The sequence below is a fragment of the Vulpes lagopus genome, chromosome 5 (assembly GCF_018345385.1).
Source record: "Vulpes lagopus strain Blue_001 chromosome 5, ASM1834538v1, whole genome shotgun sequence".
In the NCBI taxonomy this organism is placed as follows: Eukaryota; Metazoa; Chordata; class Mammalia; order Carnivora; family Canidae; genus Vulpes; species Vulpes lagopus.
In genome coordinates, this window is record NC_054828.1 from 58,274,687 (window position 1) to 58,301,573 (window position 26,887).

Sequence of the window (26,887 nt, forward strand, 5' to 3'; positions counted from 1 at the left end):
ATCTTTCATTTACATATATGCTTTTAAACGTTGACAATAAAAAATACAGCCCTATACAATTAAGGAATCTGGTTACAATCATGTTTGGATCCTTTAGGCACAGGGCCCAACTCACAATAGAAGGATAACAAACATCTGATTAATTAATAGAACTTCAGGCAGGGACAAGATCTTAGACCATTTTGTTTGCCACTGAATTTCCAGAAAAGCATCTGGCAAATAAAAGATATTAAGTATAAACAACTGTTGAAAAAAATGAATTAAATGCTAAAATTTTCTATAGCTGCTTGACAACTTTAAAAATTGTACATGTACACTGTATCAACTATACTTAAATTAAAAAAGAAAAAGTGTACATGTACAGTATAGGAAAAGGAAAGCTTTTTGCCATCTGAGTTACTAGTTAGGACACTGAGTTAAGGGAGGCAGTAGTTCATTCCATTGAAATGAGGAAATAGCTAATCTAATCTTTTACATGCTTTTAAGGTATTACTATTACTCCCCAAATTATAAACATCCTGAGCAAATTACAAGTTGTTCAAAATACATGTTTTTCAACCAAATGCTGTGACTTGTGCCCATCCTATCACCCTTAAAAGTTCTCATGTAAGATGAGTTTTCTCTAATTTTTTTAAAAAAGATTAGTCATTAATAACCACCTCCCCATTCTTGAAAATTTAATACTGCACAAATTCTATTAGGTGAGGAAAAGGGTATGAAACTCAAATTTGAAAGAGTCAAACTAAGTCATCTAACCCATTCTTACATACTAAAGGTGAACACTTAATAATATGAAATCACTCACTGGAATTGAACACAAAAAGTTTTAGTATTATAGTTCAGCAGTTTTAACCGTTTTCTAGAGGAAACAGTATTTTCTTTTTTAAAAAGATTTATTTGAAGAAGAGAGTGAGAAAACACGCACACAAGCAAGGGGGTAGAGAGGCAGATGGTAAAGGGAAAAGCAGACTCCCAGATGAGCAGGGAGCCCAACATGGGGCTCAAACCAAGGACCCTGACGATATGACCTGAGCCAAAGGCAGATGATTAACCAACTGAGCCACCCAGGCGCCCCTAAACAGTATTTTTAATAGTTATAATAATGATGCAACCTCTACAAACAGATAATGGTTAATGGGCGTTGTTTACAACATCAAATTTACTGCCATGTGCCTGTGCAATTGCATGGAATTAGGCAGACTCTCAAATCCATTCCTTCAGGACATTATCAGACAAAATGAAATACAAGGTAGTTTAACAGTGATAGTTTAAAAATATAAACTCAGAGGAAATTAAAGGGGGCAAATTCAAATAGTTCTTAGAGATTACAAACCTAGCTCTCTAAATTATGTTTCGAGTATGGATAGTTTTTAAATTACCTTTGAAAGGGGGCTAAGAGATCACTTACTTGAACAGTGAGTTCCACCTAGCTCTTCTCCAAGGATCACCATTATTTTAATTTCCATAAAAACTGTGTTTTATAGGCCTTTATCTACCCAAATATACTTGTAAATTATCGAATGTTCCCATTTTAATTAAACGTTAGTAATTTGCCACTCAGGACTCCTAATCACCATGAGATAATCATTAGTACTCACATAATAAACTGATCTAATTCTTAAAATGAAGAAACTTTAGTGCTCTGTGTAGTATCACCAATGGTAAATGAGATTCACTTTAAAACCTTAAAAGTAGCTTAAGAATCCCACTTGCTCATTTAAATTATCTTTATTAACCTCTTTTAACTTAAAAAATAATGGAAATGAATCCCTAGGATTTAGTGACTTGCTCTAAATCATGCGTCTTTATTAAGTGGCAGAGGTGGTTTATTCCCAACGCTGTTTAGTATGTCTTTCACCAGATGACACTGTCTCTTCAAACAAAAGAAAACAATATAGAAAATTTAATATCTGGGGAAAAGGTCATAATTTAAAAAAACAGCCAAACAAAAACCTTAGTGATGAGAGCATGGAATATCTTTTGCCAATCAAATCCACTGTCCTAAATACACACTAACTTACCTCCCAGGAGGCCCATAGTCACCCCTGTCATAGGGTGGGGGTCGGCCATACGGATCTGTTGGCGGTGGGCCCCGGCTATCTGATGTAGGCATGCCGCTGTTAGTCGGTGGAGGAAAGAAAGCCGGGTTCACATGTGGAGCTGGTGGTGGGGCACCTGGAGGTGGTCCAGGAAGATGCGGAGGAGGAGCAAGTGTAAGGGGCGGCCCAAGAGGGCCGGGTGGGCGAGGTGGAAAGGGGCCTGGAGGTGGAGGTGGTCCCTGTTGTGGAGGTGGTGGGCCAGGAGGGGGGCCGTAGCCTGGAACTGGAGGTGGAGGGCCGGGAGGAAGCGGGCCCAGCGGAGGCTGCCCAAAAGGCTGTCCAGGAAAAAGAACTGGTGGTGGAGGGCGATCTCCTCGATTAGGAGGCCCAGCTAAAGGGGGAGGCAGAACCTGACCCGGAGGTGGAGGACCCGGTGGACCAGGTGGGCCTGGGGGGCCCAAGGGTGGACGTGGCGGAGTCTGTCCAGCTACAGAACAGAGGAGAGAGGAGAGAAAGAGAGAAAACACTTCAGTAAGGGATTACAACCGGTATGCCAAGATCATACTTTTAAAGCACAACTCACAGACCAAGATTCTTTCTCTTTAAATGAAACCCGTATGGTAAATGCTACACTAACAACTACAAAAGTGAAGTATATCTTTACAAATGTAACTAGCTCAATTTATGCTTAAGAAAAACTATTGAAACAAAAAACGTTAATAAAGAAGATTACAATGCTTAGAGAGTTTCCATCTTTCAGCGTACACACATTTCTTACAGTGAAATCACCCACCTTATATTCTACTCTGATGCCAAGCTAGAAAGTGAAACAAGGAAAAATGGTCTTGAAAGGATTTTTTAAGAGGTAAGAAAATAAGACGGATGTAAATATTCTATATATAAGTCAAGCAAGTTTGGAGAAAAATAAAGACCTTTTAGGCCAAAAATGGGTATTTCCTCTATGCTGTGCCCCATATGCCATGGAATCCTAGTTTCCAGGAACAAAGGCCGAGTTCCTTTAACAAGATGCTTGATCAAATTTCCTGGATTCCAAAAATAGCATAACAAGGAGAGTAAGTCACATTAATAATGCATTACTTGAAAAAGAGAGAAAAGGAAAAGAGGTATTAAGGTAGACACATTTTATCCATGGTAATTTAAGAAAAATTTTACCTGGAAAAGGTGGGGGTGGCCCTCCTGGTCCTGCTGGTCCAGGAAATCTGTCCCCACCGGGAACAGCCCCTGGAAAACGGCCCCGTCCTCTACCACCTTGTGGAAATGCTGCACGTGAACTGCCTCCTGGAGGACCAGCTTTACCTTCCCCAGACATTTGTCCTGATTGTGTAGCTGCAAACATCCAAATACTCATAAATAGCATTTATTAAAATAGTCCTCTGAAATGTAACCACTGCTATTAGAAACATCTATCTCAAAGTTCAAGTATGCTATATACTAAATTGCAGATGCCTCAGGTCTGTCCACACTACATGAGAAGTACTGGTTAGAAAATGTTCACATCTAGTTAAGTTCTTTTGAAGTCTCAAAATATCCAGACTTAAGTGTATTTCCACGGAGTAAATATGAGTTACTTTTGAAATACCAGTACTCTGCAGCAACCAAGACTGAAATTCTCCCAACAGAAATACGAATTTCGGTAAGCAAAAATTATTTAAATTTTATAACATATTCTTCACTTAAGTCTTATGTGCTAATAAGAAAAACAACCACTTGACTTTCTGTTAATTACATGATCATCTACCTTATCTCTTTAAGTGATAGCATTCCTAACTGTGTAATGGCAAATCTTTTCTATATTCACTTTACCAAGTGGTGAAAGATCTTGGTGCCACGCAGAAAATCAACGAGTATTTTCTGGTTACCAGTGGTTTCTCCCCACCACAACACACATCCACATAACTGTCCTTCAATCTAAGGATTAGAATGTAGTTTCTTCCTTGCTCTAGGATGGGAATGACAGGACAAGAATGGCAGGGCTATAGAACTTGCAAATTATTGTATAATATGGGTCTGAGACATGTAGAGAAAAATGGAAATGGGTTTTCGGTACACAGGACCACAGTCATAAACCAGATTTAATTCAAAGGATGGACTTTCTAAAATGGATTCTCCAATGAACTAAGTATCATGATGACTTCTCTAGTGTAATATCTAACAAATACTAACAACATTGCTTAAAATGCACATCTTTTAATAAAGGCCTCTGAGGGATTGCTTACTTTTCCTGGACTGCATTTCAAATTGACTCAGGAACTGTTTATTGCATGGAGTTACAACAGGATTCTGACCATGAAGTTCTCTTTTAGGCAACAGATCCATTAACTTTTTTGAGGATGCTTCAGATCCAACACCAACAAGGGCAAACCTAAAAGACGTTTAAAGGGGTAAGGGTAGAAGGTGAGGAGGGATTAACAAAACAACTGTTATTGAAGAGGAAATGGTGTGAATTTACCTTTATGTAAGAAAAATGAAAATATTTCTTAAATTTATTCAAGTTCACATTTTCATCTTTAACTTTTTCAAAATAAAAACATACCATATACTTGACTTATTTAAAGTGTACAATCCAGTGTCTTTTAGTATATTCAGAGTTTTACAACCATCACCACAATCAATTTTGGAGCATTTTCATCATCTCAAAATGAAACACCATATTCATGAGCTGTCACTCCATTTCCTCCCATCTTTCCCCAACCCTAGGAAACTACTAATTCACTTTCTGTATTTATGAATTTGCCTATTCTGGACATTTCATATATATGAAATTATATAATATTGATCCTTTGTGACTAGCTTCTTACACTTAGCAGTTGTTTTCAGGGTTTATGTATGTTGTAGCATGTATCATTCTTAATGTCTTTTTATGGCTATATAATATTTCATGATATGAATACAGCACAATTAAAAAAATCCATTCATAAAAAAATTAATTCATCAGTTGACGGACATTTGGGTTGTTTCCATTTCTTGGTTATTATGAATAATGCCACTGTAAAAAGATGCTCAACATCACTAACAGGGCAACGTAAATCAAAACTATAATGAGATTCTGTTTCACACCCACTAGGATGACTATAATCAAAAAGATGGAAAGTTTTGGTGAGGATGTGGAGAAATTGAAAATTTCATACACTGCTGATGGGAATGTAAAATGGTGCAGTTACTTTGACGAATCATCTAGTAATTCCTTCAAAGATTAAATATAGAATTAACATATAATCCAATAATTCCACTATTTTGTGTGTGTGTGTATACCTACCTACATTATGGAACTGAATATATGGGCATACAAAACTGGTACAAGAATAGTCATGGGGCATTATTCATAACAGCAAAAGTGGAAAACAACCCTAATGTCCAACAAATGATGGAATAAAAATGTGGTACTTCCATATAATGGAACAGTATTCAGCTATAAAAAGAATTAAGTATGACACATGCTACAAAATGGCTGAATCTTAAAAACACTATGCTATGTGAAAGAAGTCAGTCACAAAGGACCACATACTGTACGATTTTATTTTCATGAAATGTTCAGAATAAGCAAATCCACAGAGATAAAGTGTTTAACAGGTATGGGATTTCTTCTGGGGGTGATGAAATGTTCTGGAATTAGTGATAATATATCAAAAACCATCAGACTGAACATTTTTAATAAAAGGTCAATTTAAAAAATAAAAATAAAAGGTCAATTTTATGGATGTGATTATATGTATCTCAATTAAGAAAAATAAATTTTAAAAAGTGGAAAAAGAAAAAGTATAAAAACAAGAAAAGAAAGGAATGACAACCAATTTCATACAGTTATAGGATATTCTAGATTATTCTCAGAGAGGCTCTTAGGAGCTTAAAAATTCTCTCCAATGTTCAAAATGGTCCCTTAACTAGATCCCTTATTCTAGTCAATGAAAAATTCTGGTGTGTGACAGAAGATTATCTTGGGTCACAACACTTAGAAACAACCCACCACCACCTACATGCCAGACATAATCCAGGGTTAGGGACGCAAGAGTGAACAAAACAAAATCCTTCCTCTCATGGAGCTTACAACCTAATGGAGAGAAGACAGTAAGTAAAATATACTATAATAAAGAAAAAAGAAAGGAAACAGTGAAAGGAGTAGAAGGTAATATTTTGCATAGGATGATGGATGAGGAAAGAGAACTCTTTCAAGAGTCCTGAATGAACTGAAAGAGATCCATGTGGATATTTGGGAGGAAAAACAAACTAAGAATAAGAAACTACTAGCATAAAAATCCCAGGTAGGGAATGTGTTTGAGGAACAGCAGAGATAAATGTGGCTGAAACAGCATAAGGAAGGTGAAGAGTGGTAGTATATAAGGTCAGACAGGTGGTAGGGAACAGATCACAAAGTGCCTTGTAGGCCACAGTAAGATTCTGGCTTTTACTCTAAGTGACAGGAGCCCAACAGAAGAAGATCTGAGCAGACAAATATTGATGTCACTTTTTTCCAATGTTTACACTGTGTAGTAACATAAGCTGTAGGGGATTTAGGGTGAAAGCAAGAACACCAGGTAGGCTATTACAAAAGTTCAAGTAAGAGATAACAGTGGCTTGGACCAGGTAAAAGAGAAGTGAAGTTCTTGAGAAGTGGTTGGATTCCAAATATATTTCAAAAATATTCTTTACACTAATAATTACTAATAATTACTGCAGCATATAAGCTAAGATGGAAAGAATTAAGACATTAGAGAGGATGTGGTATTTATGGGTAAATATGTTTTTACTCATGTCCTAAAACGTGAATTGTAATCCTGTTCTTAATTTTTTTGCACTTAAAATACAATAGAAGCATAAGGAAAAAACCTAAAAGTATAGTCACTAAATATTAAGAGTGACTATGTATAGACAGTGAGCTTGTGGCTTTTTATATTCCTGTTTCTGGGTGTCTGTATTTAAAATGTTGCTATTAATGATCCTATCTCATTTATATAATTTAACAGTTAAAATAAATTAAACCAAACATTCATGCTACATTATTCTCCAGTTGTCCATCTTTGCCCATCACAGGAGAATAATGCTTCTTCAAACTGTCATTTCAATAATCATTTCAACCACAGCGGGAGGGACAGAAAAATTAAATAGGCCTAATCAGTCTACACTTCTGGCTTCACTAGTTTTAGTAAGTTAGGGCAAGTGCCCATATCTCTGCCCAAGAACCTTCTGCCAATGTGAATAAAGCATATGTATAGTTAGCATTAAGAACAGTTGCTCTCAAAATTATAATCACTAGCTACTAACATGTTAGGGAAAAAATGAAATTAAAATTCTTACCCCTTTGACTGGCCATTTGCCCGATTTTCAAAAAATTTTATCTCCAAAATATCATTCACTCCCAAAGAATGAACTGCTTCAGTTAAGTCTTCATCTGTTGTCCACTGCAAAACATTTCCTCCTCATTAACTATCAAAACATCCTAGATTTTTACTGTTCCAATTTAGTTCTTAAGGGTAAACTCAAACAAACAGGAGACAGTCAATGCTCAGTGCAAATCTAAGTAGAGATACTGCCAATTAGTCTTTTTTTTTTCTTTAAAGATTTTATTTATTTATTCATGAGAGACAGAGAGAGAGGCAGGCTCAATGCAGGGACCCCAGGACTTGATCCTGGAACTCCAGGATCACGCCCTGAGAGGAAGGCAGCCACTTAACTGCTGAATCACCCAAGCATCCCTAGTCTTTAATTTTTAAATGGCATAAAAGCACCTGAAGACCTAACTTCATCCCTTGATAAGAGTTTCAGAAATTAGAAGGTATATATCCTTAGAGATAAAGAGATTTTTTTTTTTTAACTCAAAGAATTTCTGGTCTCTCCCAACTAAACTGCTACAATGTTAAATTTTTAATAAAACCAATCTCACTTATCATTTCTCTCCTTAAAGCAAATTATTTAGGGAAATAAATTCCACCTTATGTTTGAGTATAACATAAAAAAGAAACCGAAAACCACTAACATGCACTGAGTACCTATCATGTACTTTATATCAAATATTTAACGCTTAAAACAATATTATACGTCCTATTATTATTCCCATTTCATATATGGTGCAATGGAGAAGTTAAAAAGCTTGTCCAAGATCACAAAAGCAATACAAAGAAGAACTAAGATCGAGTCTTATTTAGCAATTGCACTCCTCACAACTACCCTTACACTGTCTCCAGTATTATAAAACTGCTCAGACTGAGTGGTTGGGGATGTAGTTAGTTTTTTAAAATTGTAAACATTTTAAAATAAAATGCTGCTAAGGAAGACGAGTGATAAATTTTGATTTCTAGACAATTTTTAAACTTTCAAATGTATGTACTAAACGTTTCTGAGGGCAGCCTGTGTGGCTCAGCAGTTTAGCGCCACCTTCAGCCCAGGGCGTGACGAGGACCTGGGATCGAGTCCCACATTGAGCTCCCTGAATGGAGCCTACTTCTCCCTCTGCCTGTGTTTCTGCTCTGCCTCTCTCTGTCTCTCATGAATAAATAAATAAAAATCTTAAAAATAAATAAATATATGTTTTTGAGTAGACATGTAGACTCCATAGGAACATTTCAATGAATATTTAGGAGTTATACTAATAAAATAATATACACTGAACACCCAGGTAATAAAATTCCTAATCAATAATCTCATAGTCTCATAAAAAAACCAAATTAAAAACAATGTATACAGCAGTAGTTCCATAAATTAGATTTCAAATTTAAAAGCAAAAATGAAGTTCAAGTTTGTAATATCAATTAGTTAATGAAAACTTACTTTTTTAAAGATTTTATTTTTTAAGTAATCTACACACCCAACATGGGGCTAAAACTCACAACCCCAAGATCAAGAGTCACAGGTCTGGGGATCCTTGGGGGGCTCAGCGGTTCAGCGCCTGCCTTTGGCCCAGGACATGATCCTGGAGTCCTGGGATCGAGTCCCACGTCAGGCTCCCGGCATGGAGCCTGCTTCTCCCTCTGCCTGTGTCTCTGCACCTCTCTCTCTCTCTCTAGGTCTATCATGAATAAATAAATAAGTAAATCTTAAAAAAAAAAAAAAAAGAGTCACAATTCTTCCAGACTGAGCCAGCCAGGAGCCCTAATCATCAAAACTTCAAAAAATCCCAGGTCAGTAGTGACAGCTGGGTGGCTCTGTCGGCTAAGCATCTGCCTTCAGTTCAGGTCATGATCCTCAAATCCCAGATCAAGCTGAGTGTCAGGCTCTCTGCTCAGCAGAGAGTTTGCTTCTCCCTCTCCTTTTGCCCCTCCTCACTCGTGTCAAATTTATTTATTTGTTTATTTATAAACAAAATCTTAAAAAAAAAAAAATTCCCAGGCCATATTATTATTTCTGAATTCTGGTTTCAAACCTCATGTATTTTTCTGCGTCAAACTAGGATAGCGGACATGTAGAAGTACTAAAGTAAAAAGGATATCTAATTTAAACTCAAAATATTATTTAACTGGAATCTCTACCTAAACAAGCTGAATGACCACAAAATTCAAAACTAGATTTGGAATTTATAACGTTTAAACATACTTGAATTTTTCTCCTCATTGCATAAACAAGCATACAGAACAATTCTTCAAATTTTTATTTTATAAAACAAAAAATTTACTACTTGATTAGTTCAAAACCAACTACTAATAATTTAATTCATATGTTGAAAGTTTACTTACCCATGTTAGATTTCCAATATACAATGCAATTCTCTTTCCAGTATACGTATAGACAACATTTGGTGCTGCTCCTTTACCCACATCATCACCAACAGTTGGTGGGAGAGTGTCCATGTAATCACGGTCTTCTGGGGCATCTCCATTATTTGCAGATGGAGAGATGACATCATCATACAAATCTATCTGATCATGCCCACCATATTCAGCTTCCTGAGGCACAGAAATAATACTCTAAATTATACAACAGTCAGACAACCACTAAATAGATTTGAATACAAATTCATTCAACTATTTTTTTTTAAAAAATCTGGTAGAAGATAAAGCCCCAAAGACCTCAGTATAAATCTTCTCTTACTTAACACCATATATGTATTCTTGAGTGGTACCTATAAAGTGAATTTCTAAACAGTAAATTCTATTTTCCCATTTATATATATTATAGGAAATAATGTTTCTTGGTAAAAAGAATGGTGTGGAGACGAAATAATAATATAAAATTTTTCTTGGAAGTACAATACTCTTAAAGTAGAAGTAATAATACATGAATACAAATAGATGGGCTTCAAAAAAAAAGGACAGAAAATAGCAAACAAAACTCAAGAGTCATTATAAATCTTTAATATTTAACTGCAGAAAAATACAACTATTATTTTCTATGGTATTCAGGATCTTGTTGTCCAACTCTGTGAAAGGTTATTAGTTTTAGAAAAAAGCACCATGAGCTAAGCCAAAGGAAAGGGGTGAAGAAATCTGAGTACATAAATAATTCCAAATGTCATAATAAATGAACAAGGAAAAGAAAAACAATAAATGAGTTAAACTATCCAAATTAGTATCTAGCAATAGTTTCATTAGTCTCAGTCAACAAAGAATTAATGCTTACCTGACTTATTAGTTTTCTAGTCAATTTAGCAAGAGATACCTAGTCAATTTGCAAGAGAAAAGTGGTATGAACAAGAATTTAGTAAAGCTCTTCCACTGAGTGTCACCAGCAGAATTAAAAAATGCTAGTGGATGCCACTTACATGCCTGAATGGTGAGCAGGGAAAGAAGGAAAGCAAAAAACAGAAATGTACACAGGAGAAAAATTTAAAAAGGAGGGTCCTAGCATCAATAATTAAAGAAAAACAAAATGCAGACATTGGCAAGACAGAAATAATACTGCCCTTCATTTAAACTGCCCTTAGTAAGGGCCACAGGCTTCACTAGCCAGAAGAGGAAGTACTTTTATCTTCCTTTTTTCCATCACTAAATATCTAAACAAATGTGAATTATTTCATTTTCCTTATGAGGTAGAGTATTTGAGATAATAAAAGAGAAGCAATTACAATTACGAAACAACAAACTTGAGAATTTGGATATAATTTATAACCCCTCAATAACAGAATTTATTAAAGACAAATTACTATATAAATGGCACATAAGGAGAGCTATAAGTTCCAATAGTTTTAAGGACTCTTACAAAGATAGAGAAATGAGGCAGAGAAAGCATTTGTAACATGACTATAAAGAGATCAACAAAAATATTGTTATTACAGGCCCCAGGAGAACACAGCTATTGTTTTGTTATCCAGAAGAACGGCAGAGTTAAGAATTTTTTTTCAAAAGATAAAAACCTAAAAAGGGAAATACCAATTATACACACAGCCAAAGGAATTTGAAATTTACAAAGTCATTTTCAGGTAATCTTCTGCATAACTGAGTTAACCAATTTACTAATTATATAACACCATCTTTACATAACATTTTGTTATGAGGCAGAAGGTCTGTAAGGCTTATTATCTAATAAGGAATCCAAGATGTCTAGGTAAGTCATAGAACAAAGCCATCTTTAGCAATGGGCAGAAATAAGACAAGTGACTAAATTATGCCTGGATTTTGTTTGTACAGCATCAAAATAATCTTCTAGAACTGAGTTTTTGTTAAAGTAGCTTGCTCAAATTGCAGTGACAATAAAAATTAAAAGGAAAAGGAGTTTTGTTACGAAGTTTCAGTGTAGCTAAAGCTTCAGGTGGCATGACTGCACAGTGGTGCCATACATTTAAGATACTAAAAAGATTCCCACAAGGGGTAGTGGGCACTTTAAGCTCTTGCAAGCTAGTTCTGTACATCAACTGCAATTACTTCTACTACTACTACTACTACTACTACTACTACTACTACTACTACTACTACTATTCAAAGGGAGTTGTGTTTCCCTCCTCCTCAGCAGACTATAGTCACAATACACGGTCTGAGGGAGAGTAAAAAAGAAGCAAGGGTTATTTAAATTTACACTTTCATGTAACAGGTTAACACATTATTTGATGTTTCATTACTTGTAAATCTAGGAAAATGTTTACATAAGTAGACAATAATTTAAAAGCACAAATGCAGCTACATTAACCTGGTGAATCATAATCACTTACTATTTTTGTCCGTCCACGAATTCCTATGTTGACACCAACCAATTTTCTGTATTGATATGATTCTACCAATATTTAGGATCAGCCATTTTGTCTGGTAGTTGGACTGCTTCCAACTGGTTGAAGTATGATGCTAATTGAGACCATGGTCTGGGGTTTGATATCCATGTGGACTAGTTAGCTTCACTCTGTTCCAAGGCCACAGCCTGTACTTCTAGCCCCAACGGTATGCATTTGGATGTGATGAAAAAATATTAACGAATCTGAATACATCTGCTGCCATTACTAAAAATGCAACTCAAAGTACATACTCTTGAAGTATCAGTAATCTTTCTTTTCAGCTTCAGCATATCACATCTATCCTCCACATTAAAAAAAAGAGAGAGAGAGATACAGGACTCCTCTACTTTCTGTTCCCACTTTAAAAAGGAGGGAAACACACATACTCTGAAATTATGCAAAATATGTATCATAGGTCATATACAAGGAATGTGACCTCTGAATGTCCAGTTACTGAGCATTAGCTTCTACTTTGTCAAAGAGAAATGGTCAACAGTGTCAAGTTCTATTATGGAAAAATCTTTTCAATTATTATCTTTAGAAAATCCCAATGGCATTCGAAAACAAAACAAAAATCAATTATTGTCCCTCTAAATATTTTAGATGACAAATGCTGCCCAGTCCAACTATCTATTTTTCATAGTAACTAACCTGATAGAGCTGCACATTATATATAACTTCCAATAAAAAGCAGTTCTCAGGGTTTGTTAAAAAAAAAAAGAAATCCAGTGTTACTTTTCATTCCTTACACTCTAAATCACTACAATCGCTCTAACAACAAGGCATCCTTTCAAGATTTTACCCTTCAAGATTATGTTCTACATGATATACAAGTAGCTGCTGCCACATCAGAGAAAAGACTTTCCTCCAAGGACTTATTTTTAGGCATATTTTCCTTAATCATGTCCCATAAAATCTTAGTATCAAACATCCTGTGTATACATTCTGTATACCCTTACTGGGTGGGCTGACCATGGAATAACTGTACTACACTCTGTGTTCTCCCTGACACGCCCAACATGGCTTTGGGTGATCCTAAATAACAGTATTCTTGCATTATATGAATACTAGTAACGGTATAGCAAGAGCCACTGGTTTCAAAGCCCCTCTACTGAAGGAGGAGAAAGAAGAAAAAGAAAAGAATGAAACGAAGGAAGAATGAGGTGAAAAAAAAAAAAAGAGGAATTTAACAGCCATTTCCATTTGGAGAAATATAAAGGGGGGAGGTTTTACATTTTGCATTTACAAAATGTATTCTATACCGAGGAAGAGAAATACTAGCGTGCAAAATCCAGTAGATCATCTAATTCATATCTATCTTTATAGAAAAATACCATTTTTTGCATCTACTTATGTTCTAGTAGATTTGAAAATTAGTTTGTAATCCCTGTGAAAAGGTCAACTAATGTAAAGAAGCCAATGTGATACTAAAAATATGCCACACAAACCACAAAGTGGACAATTCATAGGCAGTTGAATAAACTACGCTCATAAATCATAAAACTGAGTGGGAAGAGTTCCAGATCCGCTTAATATTTTTACCAGTTTCTGACTCAATCTCTACCTACCTTATTCTCAACTTTACAACCTTATCTCAAGATTTTCTATTAAACATAAATTTATCAGAAATAAGGTTTCAGTAACACTTGTACAATATTTTCCAGAATTGGCTAGACGACTGGCTAGAGTAGATACATAATGATTAAATATAAAGTATAGTGATTCATGAAATAAAGGCAAGTTGACTTATGAGGATGTCTGGGTCTCTAACTTCTAAGTGAACTTTTTCCCAGCCACAAACTATACACATTTTCATTTTAAAAGTCATCAAATTACTAAATCAGCACAGCTACCAGTGACCTACCACCAGACGAATCGATAACTAAATTCTATATTAAGAGCTTTTGATCTCCAAACAAGCAAAATATACAGTTCAATGTATACAGTGTAAACTTTCCTAAGGTTCCTAGAATTGACTTTCCCCATCAATAAAAAACATACAGGAGTGTTATAAACACATGACCTATCAGTGTTACAATTAAGTAGAGGCTTCTCATCCGCACTACAGTGCATTGTCAGAGTAGACTATCCGAACGTTGAACGTTGTATCTCTCCTTGTTGGCATATAACGCATACTCAAGAAATGTATTTTGAACAACTGAGCTTTAAAATTTTTTATTTAGTCTTAGTCAAAATAAAAGTCTGTAGTTATTAAATATTAGGCTAGTAACTACCACATTAGAGTACAAATCCCAGTTCAAACTGGACTGACACATACTATGGAGGCTGAAACAGAACTGCTTTCTTCTCAACTCCAAGTTCAAGTAATGTAGAGGTTTGGAAGTAGTTCAAATTCTCCTTCCACTGGAGCAACTAACTGTTCTCTTTGGTTACATCCAAAGACCTTCAATTTGAAAACTAAAGAGCACCCATGAAGAACAGCCAAATCTCTTATGCCTTCTCCCTTTCTTCAACCTTATTCTCCATTCTTCAATTCCATCTGGTGAAGAAAGGAACTCTATAGTTTCACTAAACTTAATCTCACCCCACCCCCAAATGAAAATTTCTTCTAAGACAGTTGACGGTCTCATACATTTTGAAACAGGTTTATACTGTGCTTAACCAAAATACACACCTGAAGAAAAAGCTTCATAAAATACCATTTAAAATAAAACAAAATGGAAAATACAGTCTACAGAGAATGTCAAAGTATACAAATGCAATTAAAACTGCAGCTCACAGTGAAAAAGGACTTTTTTTTTTGAAGGTTTACAGCAGTTCAGAAGCCAAAATAAGTCAAGGTTGGTTATACTTAGTAAAACAGTTTACTTAACGACAGTTAAGAGTCATAGTTTCCTACAGCAACCAGTAGGAGTAAGAGCACCAGCTCACAATAAAGGGAAAATTAAATCAATCAGTAAGTAGTAATTCTGTAGTTGCCTCTAACTCTGATCAAATTTTGGAAAAATATTTCTGTGACAGTAACTTTTTAAAAAAGAGGATGAACCTTGAAAACGGCCAACTATCCTTTTGGGGCCATATTTTGTATAAGAATTACGACAGCAAGCAGATTACGAAGACTGAAAATATGCAAAATAATAACAAAAACAAAGCCTCTATTTAATCCCATTTATCTGTTCAAAAGTATGAAGACGTTACTGGTAAAATTCTACAACTGTGTGTGAGATAAGATGCTGTAAGTTCAAGTCAACAAATAGCTACGTTTTTAAGAGAACCCTACAAAATAGCTCATCATCAGGGCCACAAAATTTTAATCTCTTGTCCTGCTCCATTAGCACTAGTTACAGCACAGGGAGAAAGTAAGCATCACTGCTTCTAGCTATATGTATTAGAGAAATGGCCATCCCAAATTAAGGGTGGGAACATCTTTCATGAAAAGGTCCCGAAAAACGCTCAATTTCTAAAACTGTACCCAAATTCTTCTTTCATCAAACTAAAAAAGGCAAAGCAAATGTATTACCTCCTAAGGAAAGCTAATGAAGGCCGCCTTGAACGTTTAATTGCTCCTCTACTTTCCGGTATTGGCCCTCTTTTGGATGGAATGTTATACCCATTTGATTTAAAAAAAAAAAAAATTCCTAGAGGTCTTTGTCTACTGAACCTTCAAAAGCAGTAGAATCTGATTGTAGAGCCCAAGACCATTTTCTAACTTGTCATCGACACAACTCAGGCATCACGTACCCAAAATATAAACGCGGTAACAAGACGTTAAGGCTTTTTTAAAGCTTAACGTTTGATTACAATACCCAGCCTGCGACGAGTAACAACCGTTTCAAGTTAATTGGGAAATATCTTTCTTTTCACCCCCGGGGGAGGAGGGGGAGGGGCACAGTCATTCCTGAAAACGAGAACAGTTAAGGATTTCTAGCTTTCCCTATTTTTTCTTTTCTTTTTAAAATCTTGAGGCCCTAGAGACAAATAAAAGTCCTGAATGGGACGGAGGGCAGGGGGTGGAACCCGCCCCCCCAAAAAACAACAAAAAACACCTTAACCAGCAGAACTGTATTTATAAGCTTCTCTTACAGATCTGGAATATAAAAAAAAATAAATAAATAAACTTTTCGGTGCACTGTCGTCAGGCACCATTTAATTCTGAAAAAAATGTGTTTCTAGGATGGGGACAGCGGGCTTGGCTTCCACGCCACTCCCGTCGCAGCAGCGAGACCTTCGGCGGGGCCGCCCAGCTCCGCGGCGGGTGTTCGAGCCCCCGGGGCGGACCTTCCCTCCTCACCTTCTCCGACCTGAGGCAGAGCCCCTCGGAGGGCGTCTCGCATTGGCTTCTGGAAATCAGGTCTAGTTTGCAAACCCTTTAGGGTCAGCTACAAAGGATTTCGGGGCAACGTCCTTTATTGCCATCCTGATCTCCCGCGGAGAGAGCCACCAGCCTTTTTTTTTTTTTTTGAATTTTCTTTTTTTTTTTTTTTCTTTGAATCTTTTTTTTCAATGTTTCCCGATTCCTCCCCGCCCCCCGCCGGCCCCTCGGAGCAGCGCGCCTCCAGGTCCTCCTTCAGGCCGCGGCCACCCCTCTCCACAGGTGTCTTCGCCGCGAGGGCCGCGACCCCCGGGGTGGAGGCGGCCGCGAGGCCCCGGCGGCCGCGCCGACTTGCACACGCCCGAGTCTGAGGAGGACTTGTTGCGAGCGTGCCGGCGCCCGGGCCGCCCTCGGAGAGCGCGAGGCGGCGGGGGGCGGGGAGGGCGCCGAAAGCCGGTGGCGGCGGCGGCGGCGGCGGCGGGGCCCAGGAAGCGGGGCGCGCGGGATACAAAGGGCCGTGAGCGCGGCCTTCCTCGAGGCGGCCGGGCGCAGGGGGGCGCGGCGGGAGGAACGGGAGCCCGGGCCGAGGCGAGGGCCGGGGAGGACGCGGCGGCCGGCGCGCGCCCCGCCGGGCTGCGCCCCCGGCCCCGCGGCGGCCCGTTCTCCCCGCGGCGCACACGCGGCCTAGCGCGGCGGGAAGCGCCCGCCGGCCGCCGCCAACAATGGGGAGGGCGGGGGAGCGGCGGCTGCACGCGGGCCGCCTCCGCGCTCCGGGCCCCCGGCCCCGCGGCCCCGCGGCCCCGCAACGACGCGGCGGGGCGAGGGGCGAGGGGCGGGGGGCGCCGCGGCGGGGGCTGCGGGGGCGGCCGGCGCGGCCTCGGCGGCCGGGGGGCGCACGGGCTGCAGCCGCGGCGGGGCCCCGCGGCGGGGGCGGCGGCGTCCGGCCCGCAGCGCCGCGGGCCCGGGCCTCACCCACCTGGTTGAACTCCTCGCCCACATCCGCGTAGATGTCTATGTGGTCCACGCCGTCCGCCATCTTCTCTCGGCCGAGGCCGCCGCCGCCTCCTGCAGGTCCGCCCGCCGCGGCAGCAGCAGCCGATCTGGCGGCGGGGGCGGGGCGCGCTGCGTCACTTCCGAGGCCCGAGGGACGAGGCGGGGGCGGCCGGGGGCGGCGCGGGGGGCGCGCTCCGCTCCGCTCGGCTCGGCGGGGCCGCGGGCTGCGGGCTGCGGGCTGGGGGCGCCCGGCTCTCGGCGGCCCCCGCAGCCGGCGCTCAGGTTCCCGCCTCCCGGCTCTTCCCCAACGACTCTCGGAGCCGGGGCTTCCGGGCGGAGGGCGGTGGAAGGCCCCTGGCCGCGACCCGCCGGCGGCGGGAACCCCGCATTCGGAGAGCGAGCGCCCCGAAAGCCCAAGTCAACGTTGTTGCCCGCGGCGCCGGGCGGTCGTTCGGGCTCCCGTTTGCAAAGCTACTTCGGCTTGCAAGCGACGTAGGCTCCTTGCATGCGATTCAGCTTTGCACCTCGAGCTGCAGGCGCCGACCGCTCTCACCGCCTCCTCTCCTCCCCCCCGCCCGCTCGCTGCCCTTCGCCTTTCCCCTCCTTAGGCCTCAGGTGGTTGTCTCTGGAGCAGTGCAAAGGGCTCTAACTTTGCAGGCATCCTAGAGCCCACCCGACAGGGTGCAGGCACCTTGAGCAAGGTGGGTGGGCAGGTGGGGGGGGCGGGGGGCTTCTCTCTTGGAACCATAGAATGTCCGAGCCAGGAGGGAACTGCACAAGGTGTCACTGGGCCCAATCACACGGCTGTTGTCCAAACCAAGGAACCCAGGCCGCACGGAAGGTGATGAGTTAAACTGGGACCACGTGGTCAATAGAGAAGGCTTTGGGCCAGTACCTGGGGCCCAGATGTCCCCCCGGTTAGAAACCGTACCCCGTCCTTTAGGTCTGTCTCCTCCGCCCCCCCCCCCCTTAAAAGCCCCACCAAGTCAGAGTGTTTGCTCAGGTATACAGGGAGCTTTCACACCATGAGAAGCCAAGGAGTGTCCACCTGTACGGGGCAGGTTGGGGAAAGCGTCCTTGGAGACTTAGAGACCAATGTGGTGACGTGGACCCCAATTACTAGTTTACCAGCTCCACGGCCTCAGTCCGGGTACCCACCCTCTCTGTCTCATGTTCAATGTCAGAGACCTTTAGGTCCGAGGTCATAGTATCTGCTTCACCAAGATTGAAGGTGGGTGGTGGGGGTTTAAATAAGATAATACACGGGCAACCCGGGTGGCTCAGTGGTTTAGCGCCATGCTCCACCCAGGGTGTGATCCTGGGGTCCCGGGATCGAGTCCCACATCGGGCTCCCTGCATGGAGCCTGCTTCTCCCTCTGCCTGTGTCTCTGCCTGTCTCTGTCTCTCATGAATAAAATAAAATCTTTAAAAAAATAAATAAATAAGGTAATACACAAACCCCCATCCTCTTCTATTTCTTTCCATGGGATTTATAGAAGAAAAGAGCCACTGGTGATAAAGGGTGAGACCTTTTTGAGATTGGTAAGGGGGTAGGCCCCACAGGCCAGTCGTAAATGTCCATATCCCAACCCCTGGAACCTGTGACTCTCTTACTTTATGTTGGAAGAAGGACTTCCCAGGTACGATTAGATTAAGGGTCTTGGCTTGTCCTTGATTTCCTGGTAGGTCCTAGGTAATCACAAAAGTCCTTCTGAATGAAAGAGGAAGACAGGAGAGGGGAGATTTGGTGATAGAAGCAGTTGATGTTCTTTTACTTAAAATTCACTCCAGGCTTCTGACTTCTACCTTTGCCTTCAAAAAGTCAGCAGTGCGACTGTTTTTTTGAAGGTCATTACCCCCTCCCCCAGCTACTTTTTAAATTTCTTTTTTTCTCTTAGACTTTGGTATTCTGCTCTTTTACTATGTATGTCTGAAAGTGCATTTCTTTTTATTTATGATGCTTGGGATTCACTGGGCCTCTTGAAGACGTTCATTGATGCCATTCATGAATTCTGGAAGATTCTCAGCCTTTACTTTTTCAAATATTGCTTCTGCCCCATTTTTCTCTTCTTCTGTAACTCCAATAAATATATATTAAATCTTTTCTATCCACTATTTCTCTTGCCTTCTCTCTCTTTTTTTTAATCTTTCCATGCTTCATTTTGAATAGCTTTTTTTTCTTATATATTTGCTAGATGACAAATTCTCAAATAGAAATAAAAATAAATAAATAAAAAATAATGGGGGTATCTGGCTAGCTCAGTTCATACAGCATGCAATTCTTGATCTTGAGGTCATGAGTTCCAGCCCCACATGGGTATAGAGATTATGTTAAATAAATAGAAACAAAAAAATAGATTACTAATTTTCTGTCCTATGTTGTCAAACTTACCTATTTAGCTATTAATTCTGGTTTGGGGTTTTTCTGGTAATTTTGAGGTTTAGAATTTCTTTCTTTTTTTTTTTCTTTTTTAAGATTGTATTTATTAAAAAAAAAAAAAAAGATTGTATTTATTTAGTTGAGAGAGAGAGCACAGGCAGGGGGAGTGGCAAGCAGAGAGAGGAAGAAGCAGGGGCTTCATCCTAGGTCCCCAAGATCATGACCCGAGCCAAAGGCAGACACTTACCTGAGCCACACAAGTGCCCCAAGTTTTGGAATTTCTATTTGATTATTTTAACATCTGTTATGTTCATTTTTATAGCATCCTATTCTTTGCCAAAATTATGAATCTTGGCTTTCATCTCTTTGAGTGTAGTAGGCATCATTGGTATACAATCTGGGTCTCTGCTAATTCCAATATCTGGAGTGCCATTGAGTGTATTGTTGGTTTTTTGTTTTAGTTATTAGTTGTGTTCTTTCTTTCTTTCTTTCTTTCTTTCTTTCTTTCTTTCTTTCTTTCTTTTTTAAAGGGAGAGAGGGGTGGGGGTGGACAGAGCAGGGCAGAGGGGAGGGAGAGAAAATCTTAAGCAGGTTCCACATCCAGCCCAACACAGGGTTCTGTCTTACAACCCAGAGATTATGACCTCAGCTGAAATCAAGAGTTGGATGCTTAACCACCTGAGCCACCAAGGTGCCCCTGTTTCTTGTGTTCCTTGTGCTATTTCTCACTCATGTTGTCTTATTACCTGTCTTTGTGCGCTGGACATCATAATTGAAATACTTGAAGAAATAATGTGAGTCCTAGGATATTTTTTTTCCATAGAGGATTTTCATTATTTTCTGCAAAGCATCTCAGGACACTAATAAACAAGATCACCCTAATCTAGGTGACCTCTCAGCCATCTCTTTTGAATCTGAAGTGCAAAAGCACTCTGAAGATATAGGCCTTATCCCTTCTACATCTTGACCAGGTAATTCCTCACTCCCTGGCTAGCTTTCTCAAGGTTTTAAAATGTTACAGGGGCACCCGGGTGGCTCAGTCAGCTAAGCGTCTGACTCTTGATTTCAGCTCAGGTCATGATCTCAGGGTTATGAGGTTGAGCCATGTGTTGGGCTGGGCGTGGAGCCTGCTTAAGATTCTCTTTCATCCTCTGCCCCTCCCACCCCTGCCCTTGTCTGCTCGCACTCTCTCTCTCTCTCTCCCCACCTTTCTCACTCTTTCTAAAAAAATAATAATAATTAAAATGTTTTTACAGGACACCTGCTTACTTAGTAATGTTCAAGAAATGAAATATTATTATAGATTACAAAAGAAAATGGATAATAATACTAATAAAAACAACAAGCAAAATATCTACTACTTTTTGAGTACTTCTATAAGCCACCCTTTTTCTTAGGCACCTTATAGTCATTAATGTACGTAGATGAAAGTTTGGAGACTTGATTTCTCCTAACTTTACAATAGACCATCCAGGTGACCTTAGACAAGTCCTTGACTTCAATTCCCCCATGAAGGTCCCTCTCAGTTTTGAAATTCTGTTATTCAAATCTACACAGAATTCAACGTCCAGGGGGCCTCAAGAGGAATTTGACAATGGTAGTACCAGAAAGTAGTGGCTTAAAACAACACAAATTCATTATCCTATAGTTCTAGAGATCAGAATCCAGAATGGATCTCATTGGGCCAAAATCAAGGTGTTACCCGGTCTGTCTTCCTTCTGGAAGCTCTAGAGGTGGGTACATTTGTTGCCTTTTCCATCTTCTAGAAGCTGCCCACATTCTTATGGGCAGTGACCCCCTCGATCACATCACTCCAACCATATAAATGATATAAAAATCAAAATATTTAAGAAGAATAACAAAGAGGTTTGAAGGAGGTAAATATTCTAAGGTTCTTTGTACATGTCTTTTTTCTCTATGTAGAAAAACTTTCTCTCCTTTTCCACACACAAGTCTATGCAACAATGGCAGTATCAGTTCCAAAGTTCAAATAAGCACCATTTAGGAAGATGGCTTTCTTAGTTTCAGTCACAAATCTAAAGAGAAAGCAACTGATTCGCTCAATTTTTGTAGAAGTCTACTTTTGGTCCAATCAAGTTTGTCTAAGGACATGGAGTCATGGAGTAAAAACACAGCTTACAAAATCTACTCTGTGAGTTAGGAAAGGGTGAATTGTCCGTGAAAGGCAGTTGCTTTGAGCTAAGCAGATACCCCAAAGCTTGTCTAACACATTCCACCTATTGGATGACAACACGTAGACAGAGCTGATGGTTGGAGAAGGGAAACCCAAATCCATAAATATTTAGCACATATTATCATTCTGACTTACTTCAAGTCAATGCCGTAATATCCATAGGAATATGATTTTGATCCTAGTATACTGTGGGTCATATTTTAGCTCTATGCTTGCCAAACTTTAATTTTTTAAAAAAGGTTTATTTATTTGAGAGAGAAGCGCAAGCTGAGGGAGGGGCAGAGGGAGAGGCAGAGTGAATCTCAAGCAGACTCTGTGCTGAGTGGGGAGCCCAACTCAGGACTCAATCCCATTATCCTGAGATCACGACCTGAACTGAAACCAATAGTTGGACGCCCAACCAATTGCACCACCAAATTTTTAAAAATACCCCTATCATGTTAAACATGCACCCATAATATATGTAAATGTAAATATTACTTCTTAAATATTTTATTTATTTATTCATGAGAGACAGAGAGAGAGGCCGAGACATAGGCAGAGGGAGAAGCAGGCTCCCTGTGGGGGCCCCATGTGGGAGTTGATCCCAGGACCCTGGGGTCACGCCCCGAGCCGAAGGCAGACACTTAACCACTGAGTCACCCAGGCGTCCCCTTAAGGCATTTTATATTAACATTTTTATACCATGAACACCCATACAAATGTATAATTTTGAGGAATGAAATGAACATGATTTTTAAAAAGATCTCAAGCAAACTCCATGCTGAGCATGGAGTCTGATGCGGAGCTCGATCCCATGACCCTGAGATCATGACCTGAGACAAAATCAAGAGTCAGATGCTTAAGTAACTGAGCCACCTAGGCACTCCAATACATGAGATTTTTTAAACGTCTGGCTATTATAATGGCCCCATATCATTAGTGGATAGAAATCCATGTTTCAAATAGTCTTAAAATTCTTGGTCCTGCTCTTGTCAAATCTGATTATATTATCCTTGTTTTCATCTCCTTATGGAGCTGACAAAAATTCATTCATACTAGAAGTAGGTGTTGGCTCTGACACTTTCTTATCTTTCACTTATACTTTCATTATTAGTATTAGCTGTGAACCATGGTTTCTTAGGATTCTTTTTTAAGACACTTGGGCGTTTTGTGATGGTTAACTTAGTTACAGCGAGAAAAGAAAATCTGTCAGTCTCTGTAACTGGGCTCTCATAAACTGCCATATATCATACTACACAGCAAGTAAAGTGTATTAAGTGTCTGTATGAAGGAATCCCTTAGAATCCTCTGCGTTGAGGAGGAAGTCCCCCTCTTTCCTCAAGATTGCCCCCAACAGAAGCAATTATGTGGGAAGTGAAAAAAGTTAATGATTTAAAGTCCCTTATTGTTGGGCACCTTGTGGCTTAGTGGCTGAGCATCTGCCTTTGGCTCAGGTCATGATCCTGGGGTCCTGGGATCGAGTCCTGCATCAGGTTCCCTATGGGGAGCCTGCTTCTCCCTCTGCCTTCGTCTCTGCCTCTCTGTGCGTCTCTCGTGAATAAATAAATAAAATCTTCTTAAAATTTTTTTTTAAAATTCCCTTACTTTCATGGACTCCTTCCATAATTTGTCTAACACTACTATTCTTCTCTGTCATACATGCTCCCCTTTGTGTTGGGTAGGGGTTGGAGTGGCAGCAGCCATATTTTTGCATCTAAGTGGAAGTTGAATGAGGGTTTATTTACATTTAGTTGGGATTTAATGGAAAATATTTATGAATATTTTTAACCATCCTGACATAAGAATGCTTTCCAGAAATATTTTTACTATCACTGTGCCACCTCATCCAGCTTCTGTGATATGAAAATGCAAAGCGAGAGGTCACGTGGTGATCTGAGCACGTCCAACCATGCTAGGGGCTGGAAGTATGTGGGTGCTGGAGGAGAAACAAAGTTCGAAATGTATGGAATCAGATACTGTTCTTTGGAAAATTAGTCTAACGAGACATGCAAAATTACAAGTGAAAGATTTGGTTCTCATTAATACTTAGTCAAAATGGAACTCTCCACTGGCAAGAATATACTACATAATGAGGCATATAAAATTATCAACTTGCCATATATTCTTTTTATGAGAAAATCATATGAAATTGAAATTCCTATGTTTCTTTTCTTCTTCTAAATAGCAATTTGCTTTCATACCTTATTTTGTATTCATAATTTTTTGTTATTTTTCTTTACAAAAGCTCCCAAAACATGGATATATCAACCCCCAGGAAACCTGAATTTGTACCTTAGTAACATGAAATCATTTGACAGATGAATTGAGTGAGGACACTATTCCTATATTAAATATTAGTTAATCTTAATTTTTCAGCTTTTTAAATAAAAAATAAATGTATGCTCTATTATATTTCCATATCCCAATGAATATATATGCATACTCTGGAAATAATTAGTTAAACCGATTGCTATGGCTAAATAAGAAAGACTTACTGCAATGCCAGAGAAGTGGTGCATCACACCCTCGACTGCCCCTCCTTGGGCTTGAACTCATGACCCTGAGATCAAGAGTCACATGTCCTGTGGCTGAGCCAGCCAGATGCCCCAGTTCAAACACTGCACTTTCTGTTAACCAAATTCTGTCAGACTGAACCACATAAAAGAGCAGATTTTATAGGTCATAAGTGATCTAACATTGGAAAATTCATAGATTCACCCAAATATATCATTTAGAATGCATTTGGCTGCAAGTAAAAGAAACAAAACTCAAATTGACCTAAACAATAAGGAAATGTATTGTGAGGGTATCAGTGAACTCATAAAATTGACTACGGGAGTGAGAACCACTTCTGAAAACTTATAGCACGTGGTCATGCACACACTGCCAGGGTGACTAGCTATTGGCCAAAAAAGAAAAGTTCATCTCAATTATGTACAGAGAAAATACTGCACAGAAACATGTTCAAATGTTAATATTATTTTTGAGCAGTGGGATTATGAGTATTTTTAGTTTCTTATTTATGCATTTCTATGTTTTTAATATCACTGCAACATGTATTCATTAACTTTATAATCAAAACAGAATTTCAACTTTATTTTTTAAAATAGAAAAGCATAGAGGCACCTGGCTTGCTCAGTAGGTAGAGCGTGACTCTTGATCTTAAGGTTGTGAGTTCAAGTTCCATATTGGGTATAGAAGTTACTTTAAAATGAAATCAAAATGGGGTGCTTAGGTGGGTTAGTTAGTTGAGTGGTGGACTCTTGATCTCAGCTTGGGTCTCAATCTCAGGTGGTGAGTTCAGGCCCCACCTTGGACTCCATGCTGGGCGTGAACCCTACTTAAAAAGAATAATTAATAAATAAAATGTTTTTAAAAATAGAAAAGCATAAAATTAAGATTTTTAAATGCAAGGGCACCTAGATGGCTCAGTGGTTGAGCGTCTGCCTTTGGCTCAGGTCATGATCCTGGGGTCCTGGGATTGAGTCCCGCATTGGGCTCCCCACAGAGAGCCTGCTTCTTCCTCTGCCTGTGTCTCTGCCTCCATCTGTGTCTCTCATGAATAAATAAATAAAATCTTTAAAAAAAAGATTTTTTTAATGCAGTATAGCCATACCTTGGACTCAAGATGGAGCTTGGCATTTAGAAACCTATAATAATAATGAATCACACACCCGATTGAAAAATTAAAATATGTGAAGTCTACACTGTAGTTTACCAGAAACTATTTTTCAGCACTTGTGTGAGAATGTGTTTAAAAACAGATATTTCGGGATCCCTGGGTGGCGCAGCGGTTTGGCGCCTGCCTTTGGCCCAGGGCGCGATCCTGGAGACCTGGGATCGAATCCCACATCGGGCTCCCGGTGCATGGAGCCTGCTTCTCCCTCTGCCTGTGTCTCTGCCTCTCTCTCTCTCTCTGTGACTATAATACATAAATAAAAATTAAAAAAAAATTAAAAAAAATAAAAACAGATATTTCTCACCATAGTTTTATTTTTTAATTTTTTAAAACATTTTTAAAAATTTTTATTTATTTATGATTGTCACAGAGAGAGAAAGAGAGAGAGGCAGAGACATAGGCAGAGGGAGGAGCAGGCTCCATGCACCAGGGAGCCCGATGTGGGATTCAATCCCGGGTCTCCAGGATCGTGCCCTGGGCCAAAGGCAGGTGCCAAACCATTGTGCCACCCAGGGATCCCTCTCACCATAGTTTTAAAGTGCATTGTTTGCTACAAGTGGTCTTCTTTTGTGCTATTTGTAAAATGCATTCATCTTTCTGTTTTGCGTGATTTATTTCTGGAAATTACTGAAGATGTGAAGAGCTGGACTTCAGCAACATACAATAACATTAATATGAGTGAAAGTATTTTTCAATATTAAAAACTGTTTGTTTTTTAAAGTAGGCTCCATGCCTGGCGTGAAGCCCAGTCTGCAGCTTGAACTCAGGACTCTGAAATCAAGACCTGAGCTGAGACCAAAAGCCAGATGCTTAGCTGACTGAGTCAAGCATCCCCAAAACTGATTTTATGGAGCTAATAGAACTCCAAATTAGTAATCTTACCATTTTTAATACAATTTATACAGCAACTAAATAGATTCTGTATGAGAGAATTTATTCGTCCTACAATCTAACAAATATATATTTTTAAAAGATTTTATTTATTTATTAGAGAGAGAGAGAACACAAACAGGGGAGCAGCAGAGGGAGAGGGAGAAGCACGTTCTCTGCTGAGCCGGGAGTCCAATGTGGAGCTCGATCCTAGAAATCTGGGATCATGACCTGAGCCAGAGGCAGATGCTTAACTGACTGAGCCACCCAGATGCCCCCCAACAAATATTTTTAATGAAACTACTGCATGGGGGCCACTGTAGTAGA

The 26,887-nt window shown here is 39.8% G+C and overlaps 1 protein-coding gene across 4 annotated transcripts in view; it reads right to left on the minus strand.

Annotated features, from left to right (window-relative positions):
- The window catches only part of CPSF6 (cleavage and polyadenylation specific factor 6), a 32,652-nt gene extending 15,064 nt beyond the window's left edge, over window positions 1–17,588 (minus strand). For 2 of the 4 annotated variants that reach the window (XM_041755046.1, XM_041755045.1), the window contains exons 1-7: window positions 17,439–17,588; window positions 9,725–9,934; window positions 7,353–7,456; window positions 4,277–4,422; window positions 3,213–3,386; window positions 2,972–3,082; window positions 2,022–2,526 (exon numbers count right to left, since the gene is read on the minus strand). In XM_041755046.1, the coding sequence (XP_041610980.1) occupies window positions 2,022–2,526; window positions 2,972–3,082; window positions 3,213–3,386; window positions 4,277–4,422; window positions 7,353–7,456; window positions 9,725–9,934; window positions 17,439–17,498 (1,310 nt within the window). In that variant the 5' untranslated portion in view covers window positions 17,499–17,588. The remainder of the gene's footprint in view (window positions 1–2,021; window positions 2,527–2,971; window positions 3,083–3,212; window positions 3,387–4,276; window positions 4,423–7,352; window positions 7,457–9,724; window positions 9,935–17,438) is intronic. The other 2 variants (XM_041755048.1, XM_041755047.1) reach the window with 1 other exon arrangement.
- Between the last annotated feature and the right edge of the window lie 9,299 nt (window positions 17,589–26,887).